Here is a 24,907-nt window from a genome sequence, read left to right as displayed (position 1 = left end):
AAGGGATCCAAGGAAGACAACACCAAGACACATAGTAATTAAAATGGTAAAGATCAAGGATAAAGACAGACTACTAAAAGCAGCCAGAGAGAGAAATAAGATCACATACAAAGAAAAGCCCATCAGGCTTTCATCAGACTTCTCAGCAGAAACCTTACAGGCCAGAAGGGAGTGGCATGATGTATTTAATGCAATGAAGCAGAAGGGCCTTGAACCAAGATTACTTTATCCGGCAAGATTATCATTTAAATCTGAAGGAGGGATTAAACAATTTCCAGATAAGCAAAAGCTGAGAGAATTTACCTCCTACAAATCATCTCTACAGTCTGTTTTGGAGGGACTGCTATAGATGGAAGTGTTCCTAAGGTTTAATAGCTGTCACCAGAGGTAATAAAACCACAGTAAGGAAAGTAGAACAGCTAATTACTAAGCAAATGCAAAATTAAATTAATTATCCATAAAGTCAATCAATATGATACCTAATATATAAAGAATGGAGGAGGAAGAAAAAGGAGAAGAAAAAGAAAAGAACCTTTAGATTGTGTTTGTAATAGCATATTAAGTGAGTTAAGTTGGACTCTTAGATAGTGAGGAAGTTACCTTGAACCTTTGGTAACCACGAATCTAAAGCCTGCAATGGCAATAAGTACATATCTTTCAATAATCAACCTAAATGTAAATGGACTGAATGCACCAATCAAAAGACACAGAGTAACAGAATGGATAAAAAAGCAAGACCCATCTATATGCAGCTTACAAGAGACCCACCTCAAACCCAAAGACATGCACAGACTAAAAGTCAAGGGACGGAGAAAGATATTCCATGAAAACAACGGAGAAAAAGCAGGTGTTGCAGTACTTGTATGAGACAAAATAGACTTCAAAACAAAGAAAGTCACAAGAGACAAAGAAGGACATTACATAATGATAAAGGGGTCAATCCAACAGGAAGATATAACCATTATAAATATCTATGCACCCAACACAGGATCACCTACATATGTGAAACAAATACTAACTGAATTAAAAGGGAAAATAGAATGTAATGCATTCATTCTAGGAGACTTTAACACTCCACTCAATCTGAAGGACAGATCAATCAGACAGAAAATAAGTAAGGAGACAGAGGCACTGAACAACACATTAGAACATATGGGCTTAACAGACATCTACAGAACTCTACACCCAAAAGCAACAGAATACACATTCTTCTCAAGTGCATATAGAACATTTTCAAGAATAGATCATATACTAGGCAACAAAAAGAGCCTCAGTAAATTAAAAAAGATTGAAATTGTACCAACCAGTTTCTCAGACCACAAAGGTATGAAACTAGAAATAAATTATGCAAAGAAAATGAAAAATCCCACAAACACATGGAGGCTTCACAACATGCTCCTAAATAACCAATGGATCAATGACCAAATAAAAACAGAGATCAAGTAATATATGGAGACAATGACAACAATAATTCAACACCGCAAAATCTGTGGGATGCAGCCAAGGTCGTGCTGAGAGGAAAGTGTATTGCAATACAGGCCTACACAGAGAACAAAAGAGGCCCAAAGTCAGTAGAAGGAGGGACATAATAAAGATTAGAGTAGAAATAAATAATATTGAGAGGAATAAAACAATAGAAAGAATGAATGAAAGCAAGAGCTGGTTCTTCAAGAAAGTAAACAAAATAGATAAACCCCTAGCCAGACTTATCAAGAAAAAAAGAGATTCTACACACATAAACAGAATGAGAAATGAGAAAGGAAAAATCACTACAGATACCACAGAAATACAAATAATTATTAGAGAATACTATGAAAAATTATATGCTAACAAACTGGATAACCTAGAAGAAATGGACAACTTTCTAGAAAAATACAATCTTCCACGGCTGACCAAGGAAGAAACAGAAAATCTGAACAGACCAATTACCAGCAACGAAATTGAACTGGTAATTAAAAACCTATTTAAGCACAAAATCCCTGGACCAGATGGCTTCACAGCTGAATTTTATCAAACAATTTAGTGCAGACCTAATACCCATCCTCCTTAAAGTTTTCCAAAGAGTAGAAGAATAGGGAATACTTTCAAACTCAGTCTATGAGGCCAGCATCACTCTAATACCCAAACCAGGCAAAGACACCACAAAAAAAAGAAAATTACAGACCAATATCCCTGATAGATGTAAAAATACTCAACAAAATATTAGCAAACCAAATTCAAAAATACATCAAAAAGATCATCCTTCATGATCAAGTAGGATTTATTTCAGGGATGCAAGGAAGGTACAACATTCGAAAATCCATCAACATCATCCATCACATCAACAAAAAGAAGGAGAAAAACCACATAATCATCTCCATAGATGCTGAAAAAATCATTTGACAAAATTCAACATCCATGCATGATAAAAAACTCTCAACAAAATGGGTATAGAGGGCAAGTACCTCAACATAATAAAGGCCATATATGACAAACCCACAGCCAGCATTATACCTAACAGTGAGAAGCTGAAAGCTTTTCCTTTAAGATTGGGAACAAGACAAGGGTGCCCACTCTCACCACTTCCATTCAACGTAGTACTGGAGGTCCTAGCCATGGCAATCAGACAACACAAAGAAATAAAAGGCATCTAGATTGGCAAGGAAGAAGTTAAACTCTCCTTGTTTGCAGATGACATGATATTGTACATAAAAAAAACCCTAAAGAATCCACTCCAAAACTACTAGATCTAACATCTGAATTCAGCAAAGTTGCAGGATACAAAATTAATACGCAGAAATCTGTGGCATTCCTATACACTAACAATGAACTAGCAAAGAGAGAAATCAGGAAAACAATTCCATTCACAATTGCATCAAAAAGAATAAAATATCTAGGAATAAAACTAACCAAGGAAGTGAAAGACCTATACTCTGAAAACTACAAGACACTCATGAGAGAAATTAAAGAATATACCAATAAATGGAAACACATTCCGTGCTCATGGAGAGGAAGAATTAATATTGTCAAAATGGCCATCCTGCCTAAAGCAATCTGTAGATTCAATGCAATTCCTATCAAAATACCAACAGCATTCTTCAACAAACTAGAGAAAATCATTCTAAAATTCATGTGGAACCACAAAAGACCTCGAATAGCCAAAGCAATCCTGAGAAGGAAGAATAAAGCAGGGGGAATTATGCTCCCCAAGTTCAAGCTCTACTACAAAGCTACAGTAATCAAGACAATTTGGTACTGGCACAAGAACAGACCCATAGACCAATGGAACAGACTAGAGAGGCCTGATATAAACCCAACCATATATGGTCAATTAATATATGATAAAGGAGCCATGGACATACAATGGGGAAATGACAGCCTCTTCAACAGCTGGTGTTGGCAAAACTGGACAGCTACAAGCAAGACAATGAAACTGGATTATTGCTTAACCCCAAACACAAAAGTAAACTCGAAATGGATTAAAGACTTGAATGTAAGTCATGAAACCATAAAACTCTTAGAAGACAACATAGGCAAACATCTCCCGAATATGAGCATGAGCAACTTCTTGCTGAATGCATCTCCTCGAGAAAGGGAAACAAAAGCAAAAATGAGCTCATGGGACTACATCAAACTAAAAAGTTTCTGTACGGCAAAGGACATCATCGACATAACAAAAAGGCATCCTACAGTATGGGAGAATATATTTGTAAGAGAATATATTTGTCGGAGAATATATCCGACAAGGAGTTAACATTTAAAATATATAAAGAACTCACATGCCTCAACACCCAAAAAGCAAATAACCCGATTAACAAATGGGCAGAAGATATGAAGAGACAGTTCTCCAAAGAAGAAATTCAGATGGTCAACAGACACATGAAAAGACGCTCCACATCACTAATAATCAGGGAAATGCAAATTAAAACTACAATGACATATCACTTCACACCAGTAAGGATGGCCAGCACTGAAAAGACTAAGAACAACAGATGCTGGTGAGGATGCGGAGAAAGGGGAACCCTCCTACACTGCTGGTAGGAATGTAAGCTAGTTCAACCATTGTGGAAAGCAATATGTAGGTTCCAAAAAAAACTAAAAATAGAAATACCATTTGACCCCGGAATCCCACTGCTTGGAATTTACTCAAAGAATACAACTTCTCAGATTCAAAAAGACATATGCACCCCTATGTTTATCACAGCGCTTTTTACAATAGCCAAGATACGGAAGCAACCTAAGTTTCTACCAGTAGATGAATGGATAAAGAAGATGTGCTACATATACACAATGGAATACTATTCAGCCATAAAACGAAACAAATCCTACCATTTGCCACAACATGGATGGAGCAGGAGGACATTATGCTCAGTGAAATAAGACAGGTGGAGAAAGACAAATGCCAAATGATTTCCCTCATTTGTGGAGTATAACAATGAAGCAAAACTGAAGGAACAAAATGGCAGCAGACTCGGAGACTCCAAGAATGAACTAGTGGTTATCAAAGGGGGGGTGTGGGAGGGCGGGTGGGGAGGGAGGGAGAAGGGTATTGAGGGGTATTATGTTTAGTACACATGGTGTGGGGGATCACGGGGAGAACAGTGTAGCACAGAGAAGGCAAATAGTGAATCTGTGGCATCTTACTACACTGATGGACAGTGACTGCATTGGGGTATGGGTGGGGACTTGAGAATATGGGTAAATGTAGTAACCACATTGTTTTTTCATGTGAAACCTTCTTAAGAGTCTATATCAATCATACCTTAATAAAAAATTTTTAAAAAAGGCCACCAAATGAATTCAGGCTTTCAAAGTGGTATAACAATACCACACCTTATCTCCCCAATGTGGGCTTCACATCTACAGTTGCCATTTCATTTCCATGAATATCTTATTTGATTTCATGTCCATCAGCCTCTTATCCACTATATAACTTTATTTCTTATCCCAAGCTCCTGGTACCCTGCTATGCAGCTCTAAAGAAACATGGAAAATGTGAATGAACTTCTCCAAAACACTTAGTTGGTGTTGTTTCCTGACTCCCCTTAAGGATTGCCCAGTTGTTTTGTATTTAAACTGTGTCAAGGCTTAAAATTATTCTGTATTTGCTGTGCCAAACATATGACTATTCTTAGTATGCAATCTCTCCCTCTACCTTTTCAAAACAGTCTTATATTTAAGCCCTGTAACTTTAGTCTAGCTTTGCTATCTTTCAGTTCTACGGTTTTTAAACATTCCCTTCTCAAACCCCCTTGGTATATTTTTAATGATTGCACCTCAAAATTTCCTCCTTTCTTATCCAACAGCAATATGTACCTTTACTATCTTATTAATTCAGGGGCTGAATGGTCTCTCATTTCCTTGGCAGTATGCCACATTCTTCAAAACCATACTCTCTCCAAGCATTAATTTCTTCTTTTAACGGGAACTTCTAATGACAGGCCTGCCTGCTGAGTTGCCTTCAACTACTCAGTATTTATTGTTTACTAAGCACTGTTAAAAATTTTGAGAACTCAACAGTTAATGCACAAAATTCTAGTCCTCAAGGAGTTTGTATTCCAGTATTTTCTGAAAGACAATTAATAATAACAAAACTTGTGCTCTCTGAATCAGTCTTTGAAATGGGTAACTAAGCTCCGTAGTTGTCTAAAGATTCAGTGAATGGACGCTGGTGGATAGTTCTGTGTGGTTAAAGTGCTTTATAATCTGTGAACCACCCCAAATTAAGCCTCCCAATTCTCCAAACACGTGATGGTCTCTATGTTCTTATCTAATGAGTTACCAGTTGACTTGTACTTAGTTGTACAAAAGCCAATGAATGACTTGCCCACTGGATTATGAGGATTTTCGCGGGATTGACGTCTCTTTGTTCTACAGCAAGGAGCAATAACTAAGAACTCCAACTCCGGGATGACCTAGCTGTGATGTTGGGACTAGCTGCATTAAAATTACCTGAGCCGTTTGCTGAGCAGGCAAGTTATCGGGCCACCATCCCAGGGTTAAGTCATGAGAAACCTTGGACTGAGGCCTCAGAACATGCAAGTTTAACGAGTTCCCCAAGTGATGCTGGGGATAAACTGTTTGAAAATTACAAACGTTGCCTAGACGAAATTGGAGAACACCAGAAACAGGACAGTTCCTGGGCGGGGGAAACGACAGTGGGGAGAAGGAGCTCTTTCGGGTGTTTCTATAAGGACAAATATATTTATGCCACACCCACCACACTGCCACCGTTCCGCTACTGTCGTGGCAACCCATCCGCTGTGTTGCGACCCTTGCCTGGGACCTGCGACGCAACCGTCCCTGACTAACGAGGTGCACGACGAGGCCCTTAAAACGGAAGTTGGGCTGGCGGTTCGCGTTGCCAGCACCTAAGATGGTGGCAGGAACGTCGCCACCAAGCTCAATGCTGTGTCCCGTCTAGGCCTCCTCAGGTCTCACTGGACTTTTGCAAGTCACCGTGGGAACCCTCACGGGGGGATTCCGCGCTTCGGAGTCGATGCCGCCTCTCAACCCTGGGCGTAGGCCCTAATTTCCATTCGAAGAATGCACTGCAAACGTCTGGGCAAAAAACTTTACACCACAACTAGCCGGTGATACCTCCCGCGGCTGGCGAACAGCGGAGAGTTACAGAATGCTGGGCGATAGGACCTCCGCACCGCTTATTGGCGGGCCCACGCCGTGGGCGGGCCTACATTCCCATTGGGCCGTGGACATGTCAGTATTGGGAAAGGAAAGCGGAGCTCCTTGGCCATTGGCTCCTCTCTGCCGTAAATCAAAGCGACATCCGGCGACGACCACGGTTCCAGCTTGTTGATTGGAGAAACGTGTTCCGGGAGAGGACGGGGTGGCGGGCTTCCGAGTGTGGTGGGAGGAGGGGGCGGGGAGGGAAGCGGAGGCTGGGAAGCTTTAGGCCAGCCGGCGGTGGCGGCTGCAAAGCTGGAATTCGGGGTTGAGGGCCTGCTGTGGCGACAGCAGCGGACGCCGAGCTCAGCAGCGGGTATCAAGCACACTCCTTTACTGACAGAAGGGGCACAGCGCCGCGGGGCTGAGGCTTATGGGGCGAAGGGCGGCGGGGTGGAGCTGAGGGGCAGGAAGCGGGAGGCGGGAGCGGGCGGCCAAGCCGGGCTCGCTGTGGGGCCGGGCCCTGGGCCTGGCAGGGAGGGGCCGCGGGAATGCCGAGAAAGCCGGCTCCGGGTGGGTTGGACTACGAGGGCTGAGGGCACGAGAAGGCGTGGTGTTAGGGTTTGGTTTGGGAGCGGGGTGGGGTTTGGCCGTGAGGGTGGGTCAAGGCCAGGAAAGTAGCACTTGTTCGCTGCTGCCCCAGAAGGCTAGAAGCCGAGGCGCCGAGAGCGGGCATGGCGACTTGGTCCCAGCCGGACTCGGGTATCCGGGGCAGGGTGGGACTGGGCTCAGACCAGAGGTCTTTGGCCTTAGTCGCTCTTTAAGAAACCTCATCCAGTTTCTCGAACTTAATTGGCTCTCGGGAGGTTTTAGTAATAAATTGCGTGAGAATGGGAAGGGACTGTAGGCAGGAATTCTGGGTCGTAGTTGTGTTTACCCTAACCAAATAGGCGTGTGTGTGTGCGTGCGTCCCTCAGTGAAGAGAGCTGTCTTGGTTTATGAGGTTAATGGAAGCTCAAAAGTAGAGACCAGAAACTGAAAGAGGCAGATTTGCTCCCTCCCCACTTGGCTCTCTCTGCAGAGAACTTGGCCATATCTTTCTGCTTTGGCTTAGAAGGTCATATGAATTAAAATAAAATCTGCCTATGCATATTATGGACCGAATAATCCTGCCTTAGTACCCTCTTCCCGTTTTTTTAAATGTGAGAGTGTCAGGGAAGGAAAATCAGATTTCAAAGTTGGACAAAGGGCATGTATTCTTTTCTGTGAAGTGGTGGCCTGAACGTTGTCCTCATGTCCTTTTACACTCTGACCTGTTCTTAATCTCTCCTCCGTTAACTCGAAAGGACAAGGATTACAGGCAGTTTTCTCCTTAGAGATGGGAAACCAACTTTCCTTTAAGATAGGAAGTGGATTTCTCATGTTAAAAAATAGAAGCTGGGTAGTGCATGTATGGGGGAGATTGGTGAATCAGATACCTATAATATTTTGGATGCTATGGGTGTTACCTTCTTATTCAAAACTAGCTACCTTTTAGGTTATTGCACATTTAGTATTTGGAAACTGGGATCCTTTGTGAGCAGTATCATTCATAGCTGCTGATTTATCTGTAACAGTTTCTTTATATTTTTCTAGGAGTATAATTACTGTCTGACTAGGATTTTTTTTTTCAAAAATATTCCTAGAATAAAAATGGTCCTTCAGTGTGTTTCCTGCCTTCCGCCTTCATCATGGTGTGAAAATTATGGAATCTCATCCTGTTGCTCTTGTGATTCCTATTTCAGGTTTCTCTGGAAACCCCCCTGGTAAGTGTGGAGGAGGCGGGACACTCTGACCCAAGACAAAAGGCCTGTAGCTCCAGCCAAAGAAAATAAACCTTAGGAGGGAGAAGGAAAAAAAAAAATCCATCAGCTGTTCCTGAGAACAGCCTACAGTGGAATCTACAGAGAGGACAACTAATGTGAGTGAGGAAGTGACTGTGTGGACTGTGGAGACAGTAAGTCACGTGGGCCCTGAGGGCCTGGACTGGGTTAGGAACAGTTGTACTTTCAGAGGTGAGGTGTCGAGAAGGGAAAAGTGAATGTGGTCTGGCGTGTGGCCTTGGCTCCTCGGGGTGTGCTTTCCTCCTAGGCCATCAGGGAGCTCAGCCCTGTGTTCTGCCAGGGTGTGGTACAGGGTTTGGCACTGACAAGGGTAACTTGCTGGCTGGAGCAGCAGAGCAGTGGCCTTGATTTGTCTTTTGGAAGATTTAAAAACCAGAAAGCATAAACATTCTGGTCCTTCAGCAATGCTTTCTCTGAAGAAATACTTAACGGAAGGACTTCTCCAGTTCACCATTCTGCTGAGTTTGATTGGGGTGCGGGTGGACGTGGATACTTACCTGACCTCACAGCTCCCCCCACTCCGGGAGATCATCCTGGGGCCCAGTTCTGCCTATACACAGACCCAGTTCCACAACCTGAGGAATACCTTGGATGGCTATGGTATCCACCCCAAGAGCATAGACCTGGACAATTACTTCACTGCCCGGCGGCTTCTCAGTCAGGTGAGGGCCCTGGACAGGTTCCAGGTGCCAACGACTGAGGTAAACGCCTGGCTGGTCCACCGGGATCCGGAGGGGTCTGTCCCTGGCAGCCAGCCCAGCTCAGGCCTCGCTCTCGAGAGTTCCAGTGGCCTCCAAGATGTGACAGGCCCAGACAACGGGGTGCGAGAAAGCGAAACGGAGCAGGGATTCAGTGAAGATTTGGAGGATTTGGGGGCTGTAGCCCCTCCAGTCAGTGGAGACTTAACCAAAGAGGTTAGTGACCACATGGAGGGATGTGTGGGAGAGGTCTGGGGTTGCTGGTGGGCTGGTCTTAAAGGAGTGTGGTCTTAATACTAACCCCTGTAAAGAACCAGGGAGATTGGGGTGGGTGGTCTCAGGCACTGTTCTTGGAGAGAAAAGGACTGAATTTTCTGCCTAGGATTGGGGGCGGGGAGCATTTCCTTGTTTTGAACCATTGACCCACCTCTAAATGTACTGTCAGGGCAGTGGGAGGTTCCTAGAACATGCCAGGGTGTTTACTGCTTGGGTTTCAACATGCCGCCTGGAGGCCCTGGGGTGGGGGAGGGAGTCATGCTGTGATGGGCTTTGATTTGGTGTGTATCTGTTGCTAATAGCGACACAAACACTTTGTGGACTTTTGCCTTGTATCTCCCCCCACATGAAAACACACATATCCTGAAATTCTCCTTCTTGTGGTCAGGCCTGTTGTTGTAAGGTCCTTGATAAGTTGGATCTGCTGGGCCTGAGCCAAGGAATAGATTTAGGTAGCTATTCTTGGACGGGAGAGGGCCAAGGCTCCCATTCTTTGCTGAAGGCCACTGCAGGGAGTAGGGGCGAAAGGGCTGGGAGCTAGAAGAGAAATTGTATTCTGTTGCCTAAGCCAGCTTGTTCAGAGCTGTCAAGATCTTTAGCTCCTGACATGGTTGATGTGTTGTTCTGGGCAGAAAGTGATGTAGGCCTGTAACGATGTGAATTGTTACTGCTGCCTCTACCCCACCAATATGATAAGACTGCTTTGAGCTCTGTGTTTGGCCCTTGCTTGCCAAACTCAGCCTTAAGGAGCATGAAAAAGGCCCACTGCACTTTGCTGGCCATTAGAAAAAGAGAAGACTGTTGTTGTACCGGGTTGGGTTTTCCAGAACTGAGTTTTGGGAGAGGGTGTTTGGGGGCAGGGTTGTGGAGGTATGCAAAAAGTTTTACAGGTGCAGAACTTGGCTTTTCTGCCCACCAGTCAGACCAGGCTCTGCCTCCCATCCCACATTTGAGCCCGCTCATGAGCTCAGTTCTCTGAATGATAGATGATCAAAGCATGTGGCTTCTTTTGGGCCAGGGATCCTTAGCCAGGGGTGATTTTGCCCCCTGGGGTATACATGGCAATGTCTGGGGACAGTTTTGGTTTTCAAGACTGAAGAAACTGCTGCTGGCTTCTAGTGGAGAGAGATCAGGGATGCTGCTAAACTTTCTAAGAAGCACAGGACACCCCCAAATGACAGACTGATCTGCCTCAAATGCCAGCAGTACCAGGATTGCTGTATGCTTGGCTGATTCATACTCGTTTCCCTTTGAAAGAGACTAGGACTGTCTGAGCATGGGAGTCGCTAGCATTCCTTACCTTTAGTGCCCCTTTTCCTAGATTTTACAGTGCCGCTGGAACTTTTTCTTTCTTCTGCTTCCTCTTTCCTTTTCCTACAGATGGGCTCCAGGCCTGCACTGTAGGAGTACAGTGGTCTGTAGGAGTATGCTTCCCAGCCTCCTCTTCTGTCGTCCTGTCCCAGTGTAGCTCCCCAGGGTGGGTGTGATTGGCTTGCTGCTGGGAACCCTGCAGGAGTAGCTGCATCCCCATCCCTGCCAGGAGCTCTCCTGGGGTGGAAGGAGATGTTTTGGATATAATTGGATGGGTTGGGGCAGAATGGAATGGGATTTTGACCCTGCTTTCCTCCATTTCTTGGCCTTTGTGAAGGTTGGGCGTTCTCTGACCCCATGCCTTCATTGCGACCTTCTGGGGGATAGAGTTCAGTATTAGGGGCCCAGGCTGGGTATGGGGGAAGGGAGGATTATTTGTGTCTAGAACGACATTTCCTCAGCAACTCGGGGATAAAAATACCCAGGTCCAGAGCATGTGACAGGCATTGCTGGAGCTGGTCTTATCCCTGGGGTGGCAGCACTCCCCCACTGCCAGGCCTGTTCGATGGACAGCCTAGTCCAGGCCCTTGTCAGGGATAGGATTCCCCTCGAGGTTGGCACTCTGCCCAGAGCAGGGGGTGGCCTATGTACAGCTCTTTCCAGGCGAGGAGCAGACTGACCAAGGAGAACATTCTGTCCCTGACCTGACCTTAGGCTCAAGGGAGCAGCAGTGAAGATGGGGCCTGGAATTGTGATCCTGATTCTGTCAGTGGCTTTGTGCTTTAGAGATGTGGGCCTGGGATCAGGCAGGGAATGCTCTTGAACGCAGCTGGGTAAAGGGGAAGTGGGGGTCACAGTGGTGGCCAGGAGGTTACGGAGCACTTGTCTCCTTCAGGGTTGGCCTCTAGGCACGGCTGCCTGCCTTTGCCTGGGACTAGGCCTGGCCGGCCCTGTGGCAGTGCTGCACGTGTGCACATGGCTCTCCCCCGTCCTCCTGGCCTGTTGAGGGTGACAGAGCTCCTGGCTCACAGAAAGTCTGGGTGTACGGGGTTCCTGCCGCCTAGCTTCTGATGCTTGGGTGAGGGCCGCTGGCCACAACCCTCCTGAGGAACGGGAAAACTTCCACTTCCAGGGAAGAACTTAGATTCCCAGGGAAGAACTTAGATTCCCAGAGAAGCTGCGGGAGCAGCGCGTCTGCCCAGTGCAGAGTGGGTTGGGTAAGCAGGATGCGACAGGAAGGAGAGTGGCACCCCTTCCCCCCAGGGCTCTCTCACTGCGCCACCCCGGCTGGCTGACTGGGCTGGGTGGGGCAGTCCGCCCCTGGGTGCGTCTCCTTGAGGAGACGGAGGCGGCCCAGGGATGGGCTGGTTCCTTGCGGCAGCTTCTCCAGCTGCCCTGGTGCAGAGATTGGCTCCCGGCTGCAGCTAGGTAACAGGCGGTGGGAGGGGATTGGCTCCTTCCGCATCTCCAGCGGAGACTTAGGGGAGGAGATTGGCTCTTGTCGCAGCCTAGGTAACGACAGTGGGAGGGGATTGGCTCTTTCCGCAGCCCAGCTGCTGACCTGGGGGAGGGGATTGGCTCTCTGCAGCCTCAGCAGTGACCTGCGGGGTGGGAGGGGGAGGGGATTGGCTCCTTGCTGCAGCCTAGGTAACAAGTTTGGGGGGCGTGGGGAGGGGGAGAGAGGGAGGAGCGGGAGGATAGGCCCTGGAGGGAGCTTGCTTTCCTCTGCAGCTTGAGCACGGAGCATGGGGTGGGAGTCCCATCTCACCGCAGCCTCTGCGGTGAGCTCAGGGTGGGGGCTGCCGGGAGCCTGAGTGGAACTGGGGTTGTGAGGTGGGAGGGGGCTGCTCAAGGATGGAGGAAGGGGGCTGGGCTGGGCCGCCCAGGCAACAGCACGGGCGGGGCACCCTCCTCGGGCCCCTCGGAGCCAGCAAGGGGCCACCCTTCCAGCCTGGTGTGCTCCCTGCAAGCCCAGAGCTCCTTGCAGCCCCCTGTCCGGCTTTCCAGTGCCGGCCGCACTGGGGCTCATCCTGCAGACCATGACCCGCCTGGACCGCAGCTCTCTCAGTGGTGGGGGCCATGCCAAAGGCAGCCGGCCCCTTAACTCTTTGCTGGCTGGTCACCGGGTGGCCCAGCCGCCCTCTGCTCCTGGGTCCAGGGCTTCTATTCAGGTTGGTGTATGTGGGGAGACGACAAGGAGAGGTACATCTGGGAAGTCTTAGGATCAGGGAGGGTTACGGTGGGAAAGGGCTCCCTGGTCGGGGCTAGGGAGGTGGGTCTGTTCTAAGGATGTTGCTTTCTGGAACAGGTCTGCTTTTTAACCTCTGAGTGGAAGTCAACGTTTGGGGTTTCTTCAGCCACAGGGGGCAGCATGTGTAGGAAGCCCAAATGGCTTTTATTTATTGGGGTTCTACGCTGGTGGCAGTGGGGATGGCAGTTGGTGCAGGAACTGATCAGGAGCACCAGGATAGCTGGGTGGAGGCATCTTGGTGCCCGAGGTGGCAGTTGTGGCTGAATGGTGATGGGGACTGTGTCCTTTGAGTGGGCTGGCTGATGGGGAGTGAGTCTGGGGTGGTGGTGAGGAAAGGAGTGAGGGCACTGGTGTGAGGGACACCGTGGGGCTGGCCTTGGCAGAGGTGGGGTGCCTGGTGAGGATCATCTGACTGCCTGAGGCTCTCCTGGGATGGAGGCAACCTGCTAGCATCAGCTGAGTGGGAATTCTGACAGGGATGGATCTTGAGGTGAGCCTGGGCATTAAGAGTTGTGGGTGTTCAGCCTTACTCCTGCCTCAGCCAGGGGAGGGGGAACGGCTGTAGGAAAGGCTGGAGACAGCCTGTGGTTGTCATTGGTTGCATCAGGTGGTTGCAAATGCAGGGATTTTCCTCTATAGCCGACCCCACCCCTTTATGCAAATGAAATGGCACCGTGGGCTGATGCAAGCCTGGCCACCGGGAAGCAATTCTGCATGACAGTTCACCCTTGCTTGCAATGGCCAGCTATCTACAAACCAGTTGTAAGGAATTCCCATTCCCAAAATAGGAGTTGTTTCCTGATTCCCTCTTCCTTAAGCAACTGTGAGGTGGCCCTGCCTTTTGGCCTGGTAGTGTCTCTGGTCCAGATCCTAAGCCCACAGACCTTCATGGTGATGGTTTTTGCTAGCTCTTGGTACTACACCATCAGGCTGGTGTTTGGAAATGGATGAATGAAGCCTTGCCGGTACAGAGGGGTGGGGTGGGGCGGGTGGAGACGCTGGCAAGGTGTAGGGCTGGGAGGACCTCCTCCCAGGACTAATTGGAGTGATGCTAGGAGGGACCTCTAAGGGGCAGGACAGATAGGAGCCCCTGGACCTGAGAGCTAAAGTCATGGTGATCTGTCTTTCAGGACATAGATCTGATTGACATCCTTTGGCGACAGGATATTGACCTGGGGGCTGGGCGTGAGATTTTTGACTATAGTCACCGCCAGAAGGAGCAGGATGTGGATAAGGAAGTACGAGGTGGAGCTGAGCAGGACGACACCTGGCCAGGCGAAGGGGCAGAAGCTCTGGTGCGCAACCTGCTAGTGGATGGAGAAACTGGGGAGAGCTTCCCTGCACAGGTACTCCCACCTCTGTCCACTTTCAGAAACTCCTCCTTAGAGAAAGCAGGTCGTATCTGTGGGATGGACCAGAATATATATTTTGGGTTGGGGTCTCTAAGTCACAGTGAGTGGGCTGAGGAAGGGGGAGTGGATGAGCAACAGAGGCAGAGGGGCCAGGCTTCGGTGACACATAGCACAGAGGCAAAACACCTAGCAGCTTCCTGCTTGAGTCGGACTCCTTCACTCTTCCTCTGGTCTCCCCTGGAGTTTGGGACCGTGGGTCAGCCGTTAGCCCAGAACAGAGGGGGAGCACAGGTGTCCAACCATGCGTGTCCTCCTTCAGCTTCCCCTTGGAAAGGCTGGGGAAGAGGCTGTGCCTGCAGGCAGCCAAGGCCCAGGTCAGTCAGACTTACAGTTGCTGTTGCCACAGGTGCCTGGTGGGGAGGACCAGACGGCCCTGTCCCTGGAAGAGTGCCTTAGGCTGCTGGAGGCCACCTGCCCCTTTGGGGAGAATGCTGAGGTGAGCAGGACTCCAGGAAGAGCCCATTGAGCCAGCAGGGCTGCCTGCACACGGTGTGTCCCTCCGCAGCCGCCTGAGGGGCAGCTCTTGGTGCTGGCTTTGTTCTGGCTGCTGGGGGTGAAATCAGAGGAAGGAAGAGACAGAACCTCAGGTGGTAGTCTCTGGGAGGAAAGCAGAGGTGGTCTGGCTTTCCCCTGCTAAAGCCTCTGTGTTTCGCCCTAGTTTCCAGCAGACATTTCCAGCATATCAGAAGCAGTGCCTAGTGAGAGTGAGCCCCCAGGTCTTCAGAATAACCTCTTGTCTCCTCTCCTGACGGGGACAGAGTCGCCATTTGATTTGGAACAGCAGTGGCAAGATCTCATGTCCATCATGGAAATGCAGGTAGGATCATTGAACCAGGGCACAGGCCTGCTGGCCTTTATGTGGGGTGTCTTAGTGCACAGTTACATTTACATCTCTGGCAAGAGAAAGAGTAACACCTCCCTGTCTGACCCATAAGAAGTGGGTACACTGAGAGGTAATTGTCCAGGTGTCTCCTTGGGGCAGTGGGTGTAGTCAGAGTGGGGTTTGGGTTAAAACCCTGGAGGTGAGCCTTCTAACGCAGGCTGGCTTCCTAGGTATGACCACTTTCTTTCCTTCCAGTAGATAACCACTTGGCTAGGTGCTTCCAAGGTTTAGTATTAACAAAAGCTGACGTTCATGCAGTGCTTTACAGCCGTCCTCATCTCACTTGGCCCTCAAAATCATCTAGTCAGCCCTTTGTTATTTACAGGTGAGGAAGTTGAAAGCCCAGGGAGGTTAAGTGGTTAGGTGTTTTATTCCTCTCCTTCCAAGGTGAGGGAGTCTGGCCAGACATGACCAGGAGCCAGTCAGTCCTGCATTAGGGTGGGGCCCATCTCTGCCAGGCCTGGTGGACCAAGTGGAGCCAGGAGCTGCTGCCATGGGCTCTGGTTCCCGTCTCTTGCCTTTATATCCATCAGCTGTGCTGTGTTGGGGGCCTGCTGGTGTGGCCCCAGCCGTGTCTGGGGAGGGAGTCTGCTCTGAGTGAACAGTGGTGCTCTTCTCCCCCACCAGGCCATGGAAGTGAACACTTCAACAAATGAGATCCTGTATAGTGCCCCTCCTGGAGACCCACTGAGTACCAACTACAGCCTTGCTCCCAACACTCCCATCAATCAGAATGTCAGCCTGCATCAGGCGTCCCTGGGGGGCTGCAGCCAGGATTTCTCACTCTTCAGCCCTGAGGTGGAAAGCCTGCCTGTGGCTGGCACCTCCACGCTGCTCCCACTGGCCCCCAGCAATTCCACCAGCCTCAACTCCACCTTTGGCTCCACCAACCTGGCAGGGCTCTTCTTTCCGCCCCAGCTCAATGGCACAGCCAATGACACAGCAGGCCCCGAGCTGCCTGACCCACTGGGTGGTCTGTTAGATGAAGCCATGCTGGACGAGATCAGCCTGATGGACCTGGCCATTGAGGAAGGCTTTAACCCTGTGCAGGCCTCCCAGCTCGAAGAGGAATTTGACTCCGACTCAGGCCTCTCCTTGGACTCCAGCCATAGCCCTTCCTCCATGAGCAGCTCTGAAGGCAGCTCTTCTTCCTCTTCCTCTTCCTCCTCTTCCTCCGCTTCTTCCTCATCCTCTTCCTCCTTTTCCGAGGAGGGTGCTGTTGGCTACAGCTCTGACTCTGAGACTCTGGACCTGGAAGAGGCTGAGGGCGCTGTGGGCTACCAGCCTGAGTATTCCAAGTTCTGCCGCATGAGCTACCAGGATCCGTCTCAGCTCTCCTGCCTGCCCTACTTGGAGCACGTGGGCCACAACCACACGTACAACATGGCGCCCAGTGCCCTCGACTCTGCCGACCTGCCACCACCCAGCGCCCTCAAGAAAGGCAGCAAGGAGAAGCAGGCTGACTTCTTAGACAAGCAGATGAGCCGGGATGAGCATCGAGCCCGAGCAATGAAGATCCCCTTCACCAATGACAAAATCATCAACTTGCCTGTTGAGGAGTTCAATGAGCTGCTATCCAAATACCAGCTGAGTGAAGCCCAGCTGAGCCTCATCCGCGACATCCGGCGCCGGGGCAAGAACAAGATGGCGGCGCAGAACTGCCGCAAGCGCAAGCTGGACACCATCCTGAACCTGGAGCGGGATGTGGAGGATCTGCAGCGTGATAAAGCTCGGCTGCTGCGTGAGAAGGTGGAGTTCCTCCGGTCCCTGAGGCAGATGAAGCAGAAGGTCCAGAGCCTGTACCAGGAGGTGTTTGGGCGGCTGCGGGATGAGAATGGGCGACCCTACTCACCCAGTCAGTATGCGCTCCAATATGCGGGGGATGGCAGTGTCCTCCTCATTCCCCGCACCTTGGCCGACCAGCAGGCCCGGCGACAGGAGAGGAAGCCAAAGGACCGGAGAAAGTGAGCCTGGGGAGGATGGGGGGTTGGCACTCACCAGGTTGGAAACTGGAGAAGGGCTGGGCCTGGGCCTGGACCTCTGGTGGGGACTTTAATGCCTTCTTATCTGATAGATAATTCTCAGATGGGTTGACTGTGGGTCAGTGGACAGGAGGCAGTGGGCACTGGCGTGTCTGGCTCATCTTCCCCTGCTGGGGGGTGGGAGTGGCCAGACCATCTGTGTGGACAGGGTCCTCACCCCTACCCCTTTCCTTCGTGGGAAGGGTTGGTGCTGGCATAGCTGGAGGCTGACAAAGGGAAGGGACTTGTGAGAGGAGAGGAATGGCTCATTCCTCCAAGGAAGGAAGGAAGGACAAAAACCCAAAAAATCAAAGTGGGAAGAAAAAAGGTCAGGTTAAGGTTGGCTCTGGCCAGAATTCCAAGCAGCAGCCTTCTGGTGGGATTAGGTCATTGGTATGAGTGAACCCCACTTCACCCCAGGGGAGGGGTGGACTACACCCCAGGGTGGGCTCTGGGAGGGGCTTTGTGAACTCTTTCTGCTCCTGCACTTTGGTGTCCCTGAAAGGGGGCTCCTGGCTGCCTCCTGTAGTGTTTCAGGCTGAGGGGGGCTGCTGGGACCCAACGGTGGCTTAGAGGGTTAGGGTCTGAAGGTAGAGTGAACAGGAAAGGGTCACGAGGCCGCGTGTTGCAGTAGTCCTAACACCGAGCATGTCACTCACTGCCCTGCCACTCCATCTCCTCCTGTGCCCAGACACCTGAGCTGAGGCACTCACGGCTCCCTGGGAGCCTGCATGTGTTTGCTGTTCTCTCCCACCCCCTCGCACCCCTCGCTGCTGCTTGGGGCTCCTCTGCAGCTGGGGTGCTGGCAGTGCCCCCAGTGTTGGGCCTGCCGCCACCTGGGGGCTGCCTGGTGGCAGTGGGTGATGTAGAGAAGCCAAGCAGTATTCAGCACAACACTGGGAAGTGACCCTTCCCTCAGATCTCCCCCACCAACTGGGCTCGGCACTGGAGAAAACTACCAAACCCAGCGACAACAAACTAGTCCTCTTAGAATTTCTCGCGCTTTGATTTTTTTAGGGCTTGGGCCCGGTTTCACTTATAGGGTCTAGAATGCTTGTGTTGAGTAAAAAGGAGATACCCCAATATTCAAAGCTGCTAAATGTTCTCTTTGCCATAAAGACTCCGTGTAACTGTGTGAACACTTGGGATTTTTCTCCTCTGTCCCGAGGTCTCTGTCTTTCTTCATTGGGTTTCTTTCTAGGAGAATGAGAAGTGCATGTAATGGGGGCTGAGAGTACCTCCCCACAGGCTCTCAGCCACAGGCAGCTTCTCCACACCCCTAGCTCAGCAAGGGCTCCTGGAGGACTGCCTGGGGGAGGCAGAGAGGGGAGTGCCAAGATGGCCAGATAGTTCAGAACCAGTGTGTTTTCCTGTTTGTTTGCCACTGCTGCCCCCATCACACCCTGGCCTGGCTGAGTTCTGTCTGCCCCGGACTACCAGGAGTGAGTTGGGGGTAGGGGGCGCTGAATCTGTCCCTCACTTGGCAGGGGTGGTATTCTAACTGAGCAGTAAGGATAGAAGGCAGGAGCCTGGGAAGTGCTTTTATAAATTATTTTCCTTGTAGATTTTATTTTTAATTTATGTCTGACCTGCCAGGGAGAGGAGAGAGGGGGAGATTGAGAGGGAGAGAGAGAGATGCTGTGAGCACATGACAAAATAAAATAAAATGGATGATTCATTCTTAAGTGCAATTTTTCCCAACTTTGAAATTAAATTGAGTGAAGGAAAGAGGTCCCAAGAGGGGAGGACTGGCCATTGTGTGGCTAAGGCAGAGCTCATGCAGGAAGGTGGGTGGAAAGCAGGGGAGGTGGATAATGAGAAATTCAGAAAGACAAAAGTATTTAAACCCTTATCAGCAAGACCAAGACAGTGAAAACCTGAGAAACCAACAGAGCAGCACCTGTCAAGCACTTCACTTAAAGCAGGGCCATAGTAGTAGGAAGCTGGGCCCCAGGGTTTAAGGCTTCCCCGGGGTGAGAAGCCTGCCTAGCTGAGGTGGCCAGAAGGTGCCCTTCCTCAAAAAGCAAAATCCTGCTGTGATGCTAAGCCTGTGAAGAGCTGAATGCTTCAGGGTACTGGGTGGTTGCTGGAACCGCCACATGCCCATGATGGGGTAGGTGCTTGGCAGTCACCTGAGTACTGAATGTTCACCTGGCAGTCTGAGATAATTGGACAAGGTTTAGGACCAAACACTATGATCTCCATAATGGAACCTGTGTACCAACGTCTGACCTGGCTCAGCCCAATCCTTTAGTGATGCTAGTAGAGGTTTATCCTAAGGGGTGGAATTGAATTCCTGGAATGGTAGTGATTTCTTACTTGCTTCAATTTAGGAAGGCCTTTTCCATCTGTAGCTGGGAAAGGATTGGCCATACATAGCAAGTTAGGAGTTCATTTCTAATCAGAAATTAATTCCTAAGCCAGATAAAACCAAGATTCTTAAAGGAGAAAAAAAAGACTAAAAATTAAGTTGGAAAAACTTTAATTCATGCTGGTAAAAATAGACAAATTACAAGTAAACTGACAAGTAAAATTCAGAGACTATTTTTGTATTCCTTCTAGAAAAGCGTATGTGTATTTTTTGCTCATTTAGTCACGATTAGGCTGTAACTTTTACAACTTTTTTTTTTTAACCTGAGTTAAACATTTTTCAAGAAAAAAATTCCTCTCTCCTTTTGCAAGTATTGCCCTGGTCTGAGAAAAGTATATTTTTGTCACCATTTCCCTCATGTCTCCTTATGGAGAGATGTGCAGTTGTGTCTAGATCACGATGATTAGCTGGGGCTTTGAGCCAAGTTGGTCAGCACTGCTGTGGGGCTGACCTCTTTTTGCTGCTGGCAGCTGGGGTGGATGTTACAGCTTTAAGGCTTTTTCTGGCAGGGAGAAGCTATGAGGTTTCAAGTAGAGCCTGTGAAAGAGCTGCCACATCTGAGGCAGAAGTGAGCTGAGGTCCCAGAGCTGCAGGGAGTCAAGCAAGCCTCAGGCTCAATTCCAGACCCAAGTTCAGGGTGACCTGCCCAGGTGGGTGTGGACGGCTCCCTTTGTTCTGACTTAAGCAGTCCTAGGTTGCATTCCAACGGATTTTCCCATACATCTTAATTCTCATAAGAAGATGGAAAAAGACCCATTGTTTCAACTTCTGTCTTGCATAGATCTCACCAACGCCAGGGATTCATCTCTGTATCAATAAAAATAGAAGAGATACAGAACTGAGGGGGGAAAACAGTGCTCTAGAAACATGTTCAGTGTCATCAAGACTTGCCCTCTGCGGCTGACTCCCTCTCTTACTAGGGAAAGCTGAGCAGCAACCAGTCAAATGGCCAGCCAATGAGGAGGTACTTTCCGTGGAGCCCTGCTCTCCTCAGGCAGCCCTCTGCTGCTTTCACAACTCCCTGCAACCCCAGACCTTGCTGCTCTTCAGGTTTGGCAAGTATATGGAATAACAAGTGCCTTGCAGGAAAAATGACATTCCCACCACCCTCAAGTCTACCACAGCACATCCAATAAGCACTGACTGAGAGCAACAGCTCTAGTGGCTGAGTCTGTGTAGTTTTAAGACACCACCAGCATAAAGTCAATTTCCTTAGCAATGCTATCCACATTCAAACATGATCTAGTGTGGTGTCTGCCTCTCTGAAAGCCACTTTCCCAGCCCAATGTAGGAATTCTCTAGCAAAACCCATGTGCTTATCATGAGTGCTTAACCTTGTTTTCCTATCACTGATCCATCTGTCTGGAAAGGGAAAAGGATCCACAAACCTTCAACTTGCCATTTTGTCAATGCATCAAAGACAAAATCTGTTCTTTGACTTTTACTTTCTTCTCACACAGGAGGTCAGTTACCCTCCTTGCTGTTAGTTGTGAACTTCCTGGTGGAGAATGAGCATGCAGGGACTCTGGGGATACCTGTGAAACTTAACACTTGATGTGAATTCTAGTCCTCATTTGTCTAGAACTCTGGACGTTGTTTGCCTGAATTAGTTGAGAAGGAATCTGGCGTGCAAGTTGTCTCGAGGAGCGAGAGTGGGGCCTTGCTAAAGGTGTGTGTGCAAAATCAGTTGGCTAGAAACCCGTCTTCCATTTGAGCACACAATACCAGGAAAGTCTTAGAGCTGGTGGTTCTTTCCTAGTTGAACTACAGAATGGAATTAGGTAGCACAGTACTTGTTAATTCCAGACACTATTTCAACCAAGGAAATAAAACCTAGTTCACACTTGGGGAGGTAGAGAAATGACCAAAGGTGCTCTGCCTTCTGAATAATTTAATTAGGCCAACCTCAGTGGTCTGGTCTTAAACCATCCAATCCTCAGCTAGTGGCTGAAGCAGTAATTGAAACAATGGGCCCATGTCTCAGAGTCAGGCCCCAAACTTGCCCAGTCTGACCTGAGGCTATGTAAACAGGGCAGGATCCGTCAAAGTCAACTAGGATTTAAAACCCATGTGGGGTAAAAACAGTGGCTTTAGCACTGTAACAAACCACCATGCAAACCCAGGTGACAACACAGACCCAGACTTGCTGTTGAATATTTTAACACAAGCTCCTTAATACAAACAAAAACTATAGAAATGAATTGTCAGCATGTATTGTAAGTCTAAATGTTTCAGCCCTCAGAGTTCTGCCGCAAAAAAACAAAACAAACAAACTTCAGCATAGACTAGTTGTTCTACTTGCCCCAACAGAGCAGGGCCAACCAGTTATGCTTTTCATACCAGCACAGGATGTTTTTATTTCAGGTTTCATTGGCTTTCAATATTCAGCAGTATATTCAGTGGGAAGCTCCCAATGTGAAGGTCAATTAAAAGTCATTCACATAAGAGAGATGAGTAGCTGAATACACTGGCTAGGAAAGCAGTAACTTAGAGAAAACCTCAGTGCTGCTGGGCAGTTGAACCAAGGATATCTGCAGGTCAGACTGATGGTTGTCCGGGTATCTTAAGCTCCTCTATCTTCCTTTGGCCACACGTCGGAACATTAGGCTGCCTCAACCTGATTGCTTTCCTAGTGCTAAAAGGCAAGGCAAAATGAAGACTCCTTCCCTTACTAAGCTGAATGCTGGCCTGGTAGTAACATTTGCATTTCAAATTTTTGAGAAGGGAAAACACTGGGCCTGGACTTACAGTCCAGTCAGCTGTTTTTAGATGGAAACATCTTCATGAGAAGATCCAACTTATACATCAGCTTAATACTGGTATCATCAGATACTGTGTAGGGTTAATTTGATCTCAGAACCCAGCTCCATACATAGATCAGGATATGGAACCATTGTAGACAATTTATATTTCAGAGTTACAGTTTCACCAAATTATTTTGGAGTGGCAATTTCCTCTATCATTTTCCCTTTCTCTACAAAGGAAATAGTTACAACAGATTTCCAATACTACGAGGCCATAGACCATAAAGATGTGCTGAGCACATATAGCCAAGCACCAAATGGCCATGGGTTAAAATAAAATTGAGCCAAGTTTGAATGAGGTCTGGAATATAAGGTAATCTGAAAAAAATACTTAAAAGCTCAACTATTGAAAATTATTTAAAATTGATAGTCTTCACCAAGAGTCACTGTGGTTTCCTGCTTCAGTAGTGCTAGAACAGAAGAAGCTGGAGCTCTTCCCTGACCCTGCTGGCGGCTGCTCAGAGCCTGCCCAACCTTCCGGCACCTCCTCACAGTACCCATGGGCCACCTCAAGGCCTGGCCTCTGCCTCTCAGCTGCCAGCCATGGTGACCACGGGCCCCTCACAGGTGTGTCAGAACTTCCACAGGGACTAGGAGGCTGCCATCAACCTGGAGCTTTCCACCTTGTCTACCAGTCCATGTCCTACTACTTTGACCATAATGATACGGCTTTGAAGAACTTTGCCACATATTCTTCACAGGAGAGGGAACACACTGAGAAACTGATAAAGCTGCAGAATGAGTGAGACGGTCAAATGTTTGTTCCTTCAGGGTGTCAAGAAACCAGAACATGAGAACTGGGAGAATGGGCTAAACGCAATGGAGTGTGTTACACTTAGAAAAAAGTGTCAATCAGTCATGACTGGAACTGCATAAACTGGCCAGACAAAAATGACCCTCATCTGTGTGACTTGAGACTCTCATTACCTGAATAAGCAGGTAAAATCCATCAAAGAACTGGGTGACGACGCAGTCAACTTGTACAAGAGGGGGGTCCTGAATCTCCCATGGCAGAGTCTGACAGGCACACCCTGGGAGAGTGACAACTCAGAGCTAAATAAATTTGGTACCCCAACCCACCCCCCGAAAAAACTGATAGACAAAACTTTCAAAAGACACTGAAAAGCTTCTTATTCCTGAGCCCTGTCTGATGGAATGCTGCTATCATCATACTGTCCACTTACTGCACTAATTTGAAACAACTGAAGGAAAGGAGCAAGGTACTTTTCAACGGGTTCTGCCAGTGTAGAGACATTTCATATGTTGCTGTCACTATATTAATATTAATAAGCTCTCCTTTTTTTGGTAATAGTAGCCAAGGCAATAACCTCTCTCTTCAACTCCTGGCCTAGGTCTATGATGATGTAGTTCCACTGAAGCCATCCAACACATACGTGTTTGCACTGCCTGAAGAAATGCCCTCCACATACTTCCTGAAGCGGACTTAAGATTTGTTGTGCCTATGCGTGTTTTTTATTTCTAACATTTCTGCATGTATTTGTAGTTTCAACAACTACTTGAGGAAAACTCTTAAACCTTGAATCTAGAAATGTTATAATTGGCTTTTAAAGGTAACAAAAATTGTGCATTTCCCTCCAGTTTAATTTCATTGCATACATTAACAATTTGTGTCTACCCTGGGGAAGAATGGTATAGTTTTGTTAAAGAATGCCAGAAATGACAGTGAAGAAGGTTCCAAGGATTAAGGCTAAAGCTGAATAGTAGCCCATCCTGGACATATACCAAGGCTGAAGGCTAATTTCAGTGCATCAAAGATGCAGAAGTAAGCAGAACACCTGCCCATCCCACCCTGGCTCTCTTAACCAGTACTGACTGCTCTGCTGGTGCCAATTACAAGGACACACCTCTACACAGAAAGGCCACTCCAGCTCCACTTAGGTCTCATGGGATTCCTAGGAGGCTTTTTGATAAAAGTATCTACATTTCAGTTTATTTGGAACAAATGCTTTGTGTTATAGAGCTGAACTGTTACACAGACTTGATCTCAGTAGAAATCCCATTTTCCTTTTTAATAACAAGTGTCTAGTCCCATTTTGTCTCTAGAATTCTAGGTAGAGAACAAGGTTAAGAAAATGGGTGACATTTTAATCCAGTAATCAAACATGGGGCCAATTCCAGAAAACTGTAGAGAAGCTGACTTTAGCTAAGGGCACACTAATCTGTGGAACACATGAGCCAGCATCTAAACCTATCTCAAAAACCCATGTTTCCAAACATCGTAGCTTTGTAGTGCTATCAGGTCAGTGATAAACTTTCAGTAATCTTAACAGACATGATGTGACAATCTACAATGTCTGCAACAATTATATATGTTCAGTAAATACTTGCCAACTTAATACAGTAAGACCACTCACAGCCACATCAGACACCAAG

General features: G+C 48.1%; 1 protein-coding gene across 5 annotated transcripts; it reads left to right on the top strand.

Moving 5' to 3' along the window:
* The first annotated feature begins 6,857 nt into the window (after nucleotides 1-6,857).
* Nucleotides 6,858-19,016, top strand: NFE2L1 (NFE2 like bZIP transcription factor 1). Of its 5 annotated transcripts, none has more exons than XM_036879629.2 (6): nucleotides 6,858-6,979; nucleotides 8,388-9,400; nucleotides 14,153-14,368; nucleotides 14,781-14,870; nucleotides 15,093-15,251; nucleotides 15,945-19,016. In XM_036879629.2, the coding sequence occupies exons 2-6, from the start codon at nucleotides 8,891-8,893 to the stop codon at nucleotides 17,283-17,285; spliced, it is 2,316 nt and encodes a 771-aa protein (XP_036735524.1). In that variant the 5' UTR covers nucleotides 6,858-6,979; nucleotides 8,388-8,890; the 3' UTR covers nucleotides 17,286-19,016. The 5 variants fall into 5 exon arrangements, with proteins under 5 accessions (XP_036735524.1, XP_036735525.1, XP_036735523.1 ...); XM_036879630.2 differs by lacking the exon at nucleotides 6,858-6,979 and adding an exon at nucleotides 7,226-7,365 and having other exon boundaries at nucleotides 14,186-14,368; XM_036879628.2 differs by lacking the exon at nucleotides 6,858-6,979 and adding an exon at nucleotides 7,226-7,365.
* The last annotated feature ends 5,891 nt before the right edge of the window (nucleotides 19,017-24,907 follow it).

This window comes from Manis pentadactyla, chromosome 4 (assembly GCF_030020395.1).
Source record: "Manis pentadactyla isolate mManPen7 chromosome 4, mManPen7.hap1, whole genome shotgun sequence".
In the NCBI taxonomy this organism is placed as follows: Eukaryota; Metazoa; Chordata; class Mammalia; order Pholidota; family Manidae; genus Manis; species Manis pentadactyla.
Note: the sequence above shows the minus strand (reverse complement) of the source record. Positions and strands in the feature narration are given on the sequence as shown.

What these genes read in the sequence shown, in the direction of transcription:
- NFE2L1 (XM_036879629.2), top strand. Translation starts at nt 8,891, where the DNA reads ATGCTTTCTCTGAAGAAATACTTAACGGAAGGACTTCTCCAGTTCACC. An exon ending in CCTTTGGGGAGAATGCTGAG is followed by an intron (nt 14,871 to 15,092) that starts GTGAGCAGGACT and finishes GTTTCGCCCTAG; the next exon opens with TTTCCAGCAGACATTTCCAG. An exon ending in TGTCCATCATGGAAATGCAG is followed by an intron (nt 15,252 to 15,944) that starts GTAGGATCATTG and finishes CTCCCCCACCAG; the next exon opens with GCCATGGAAGTGAACACTTC.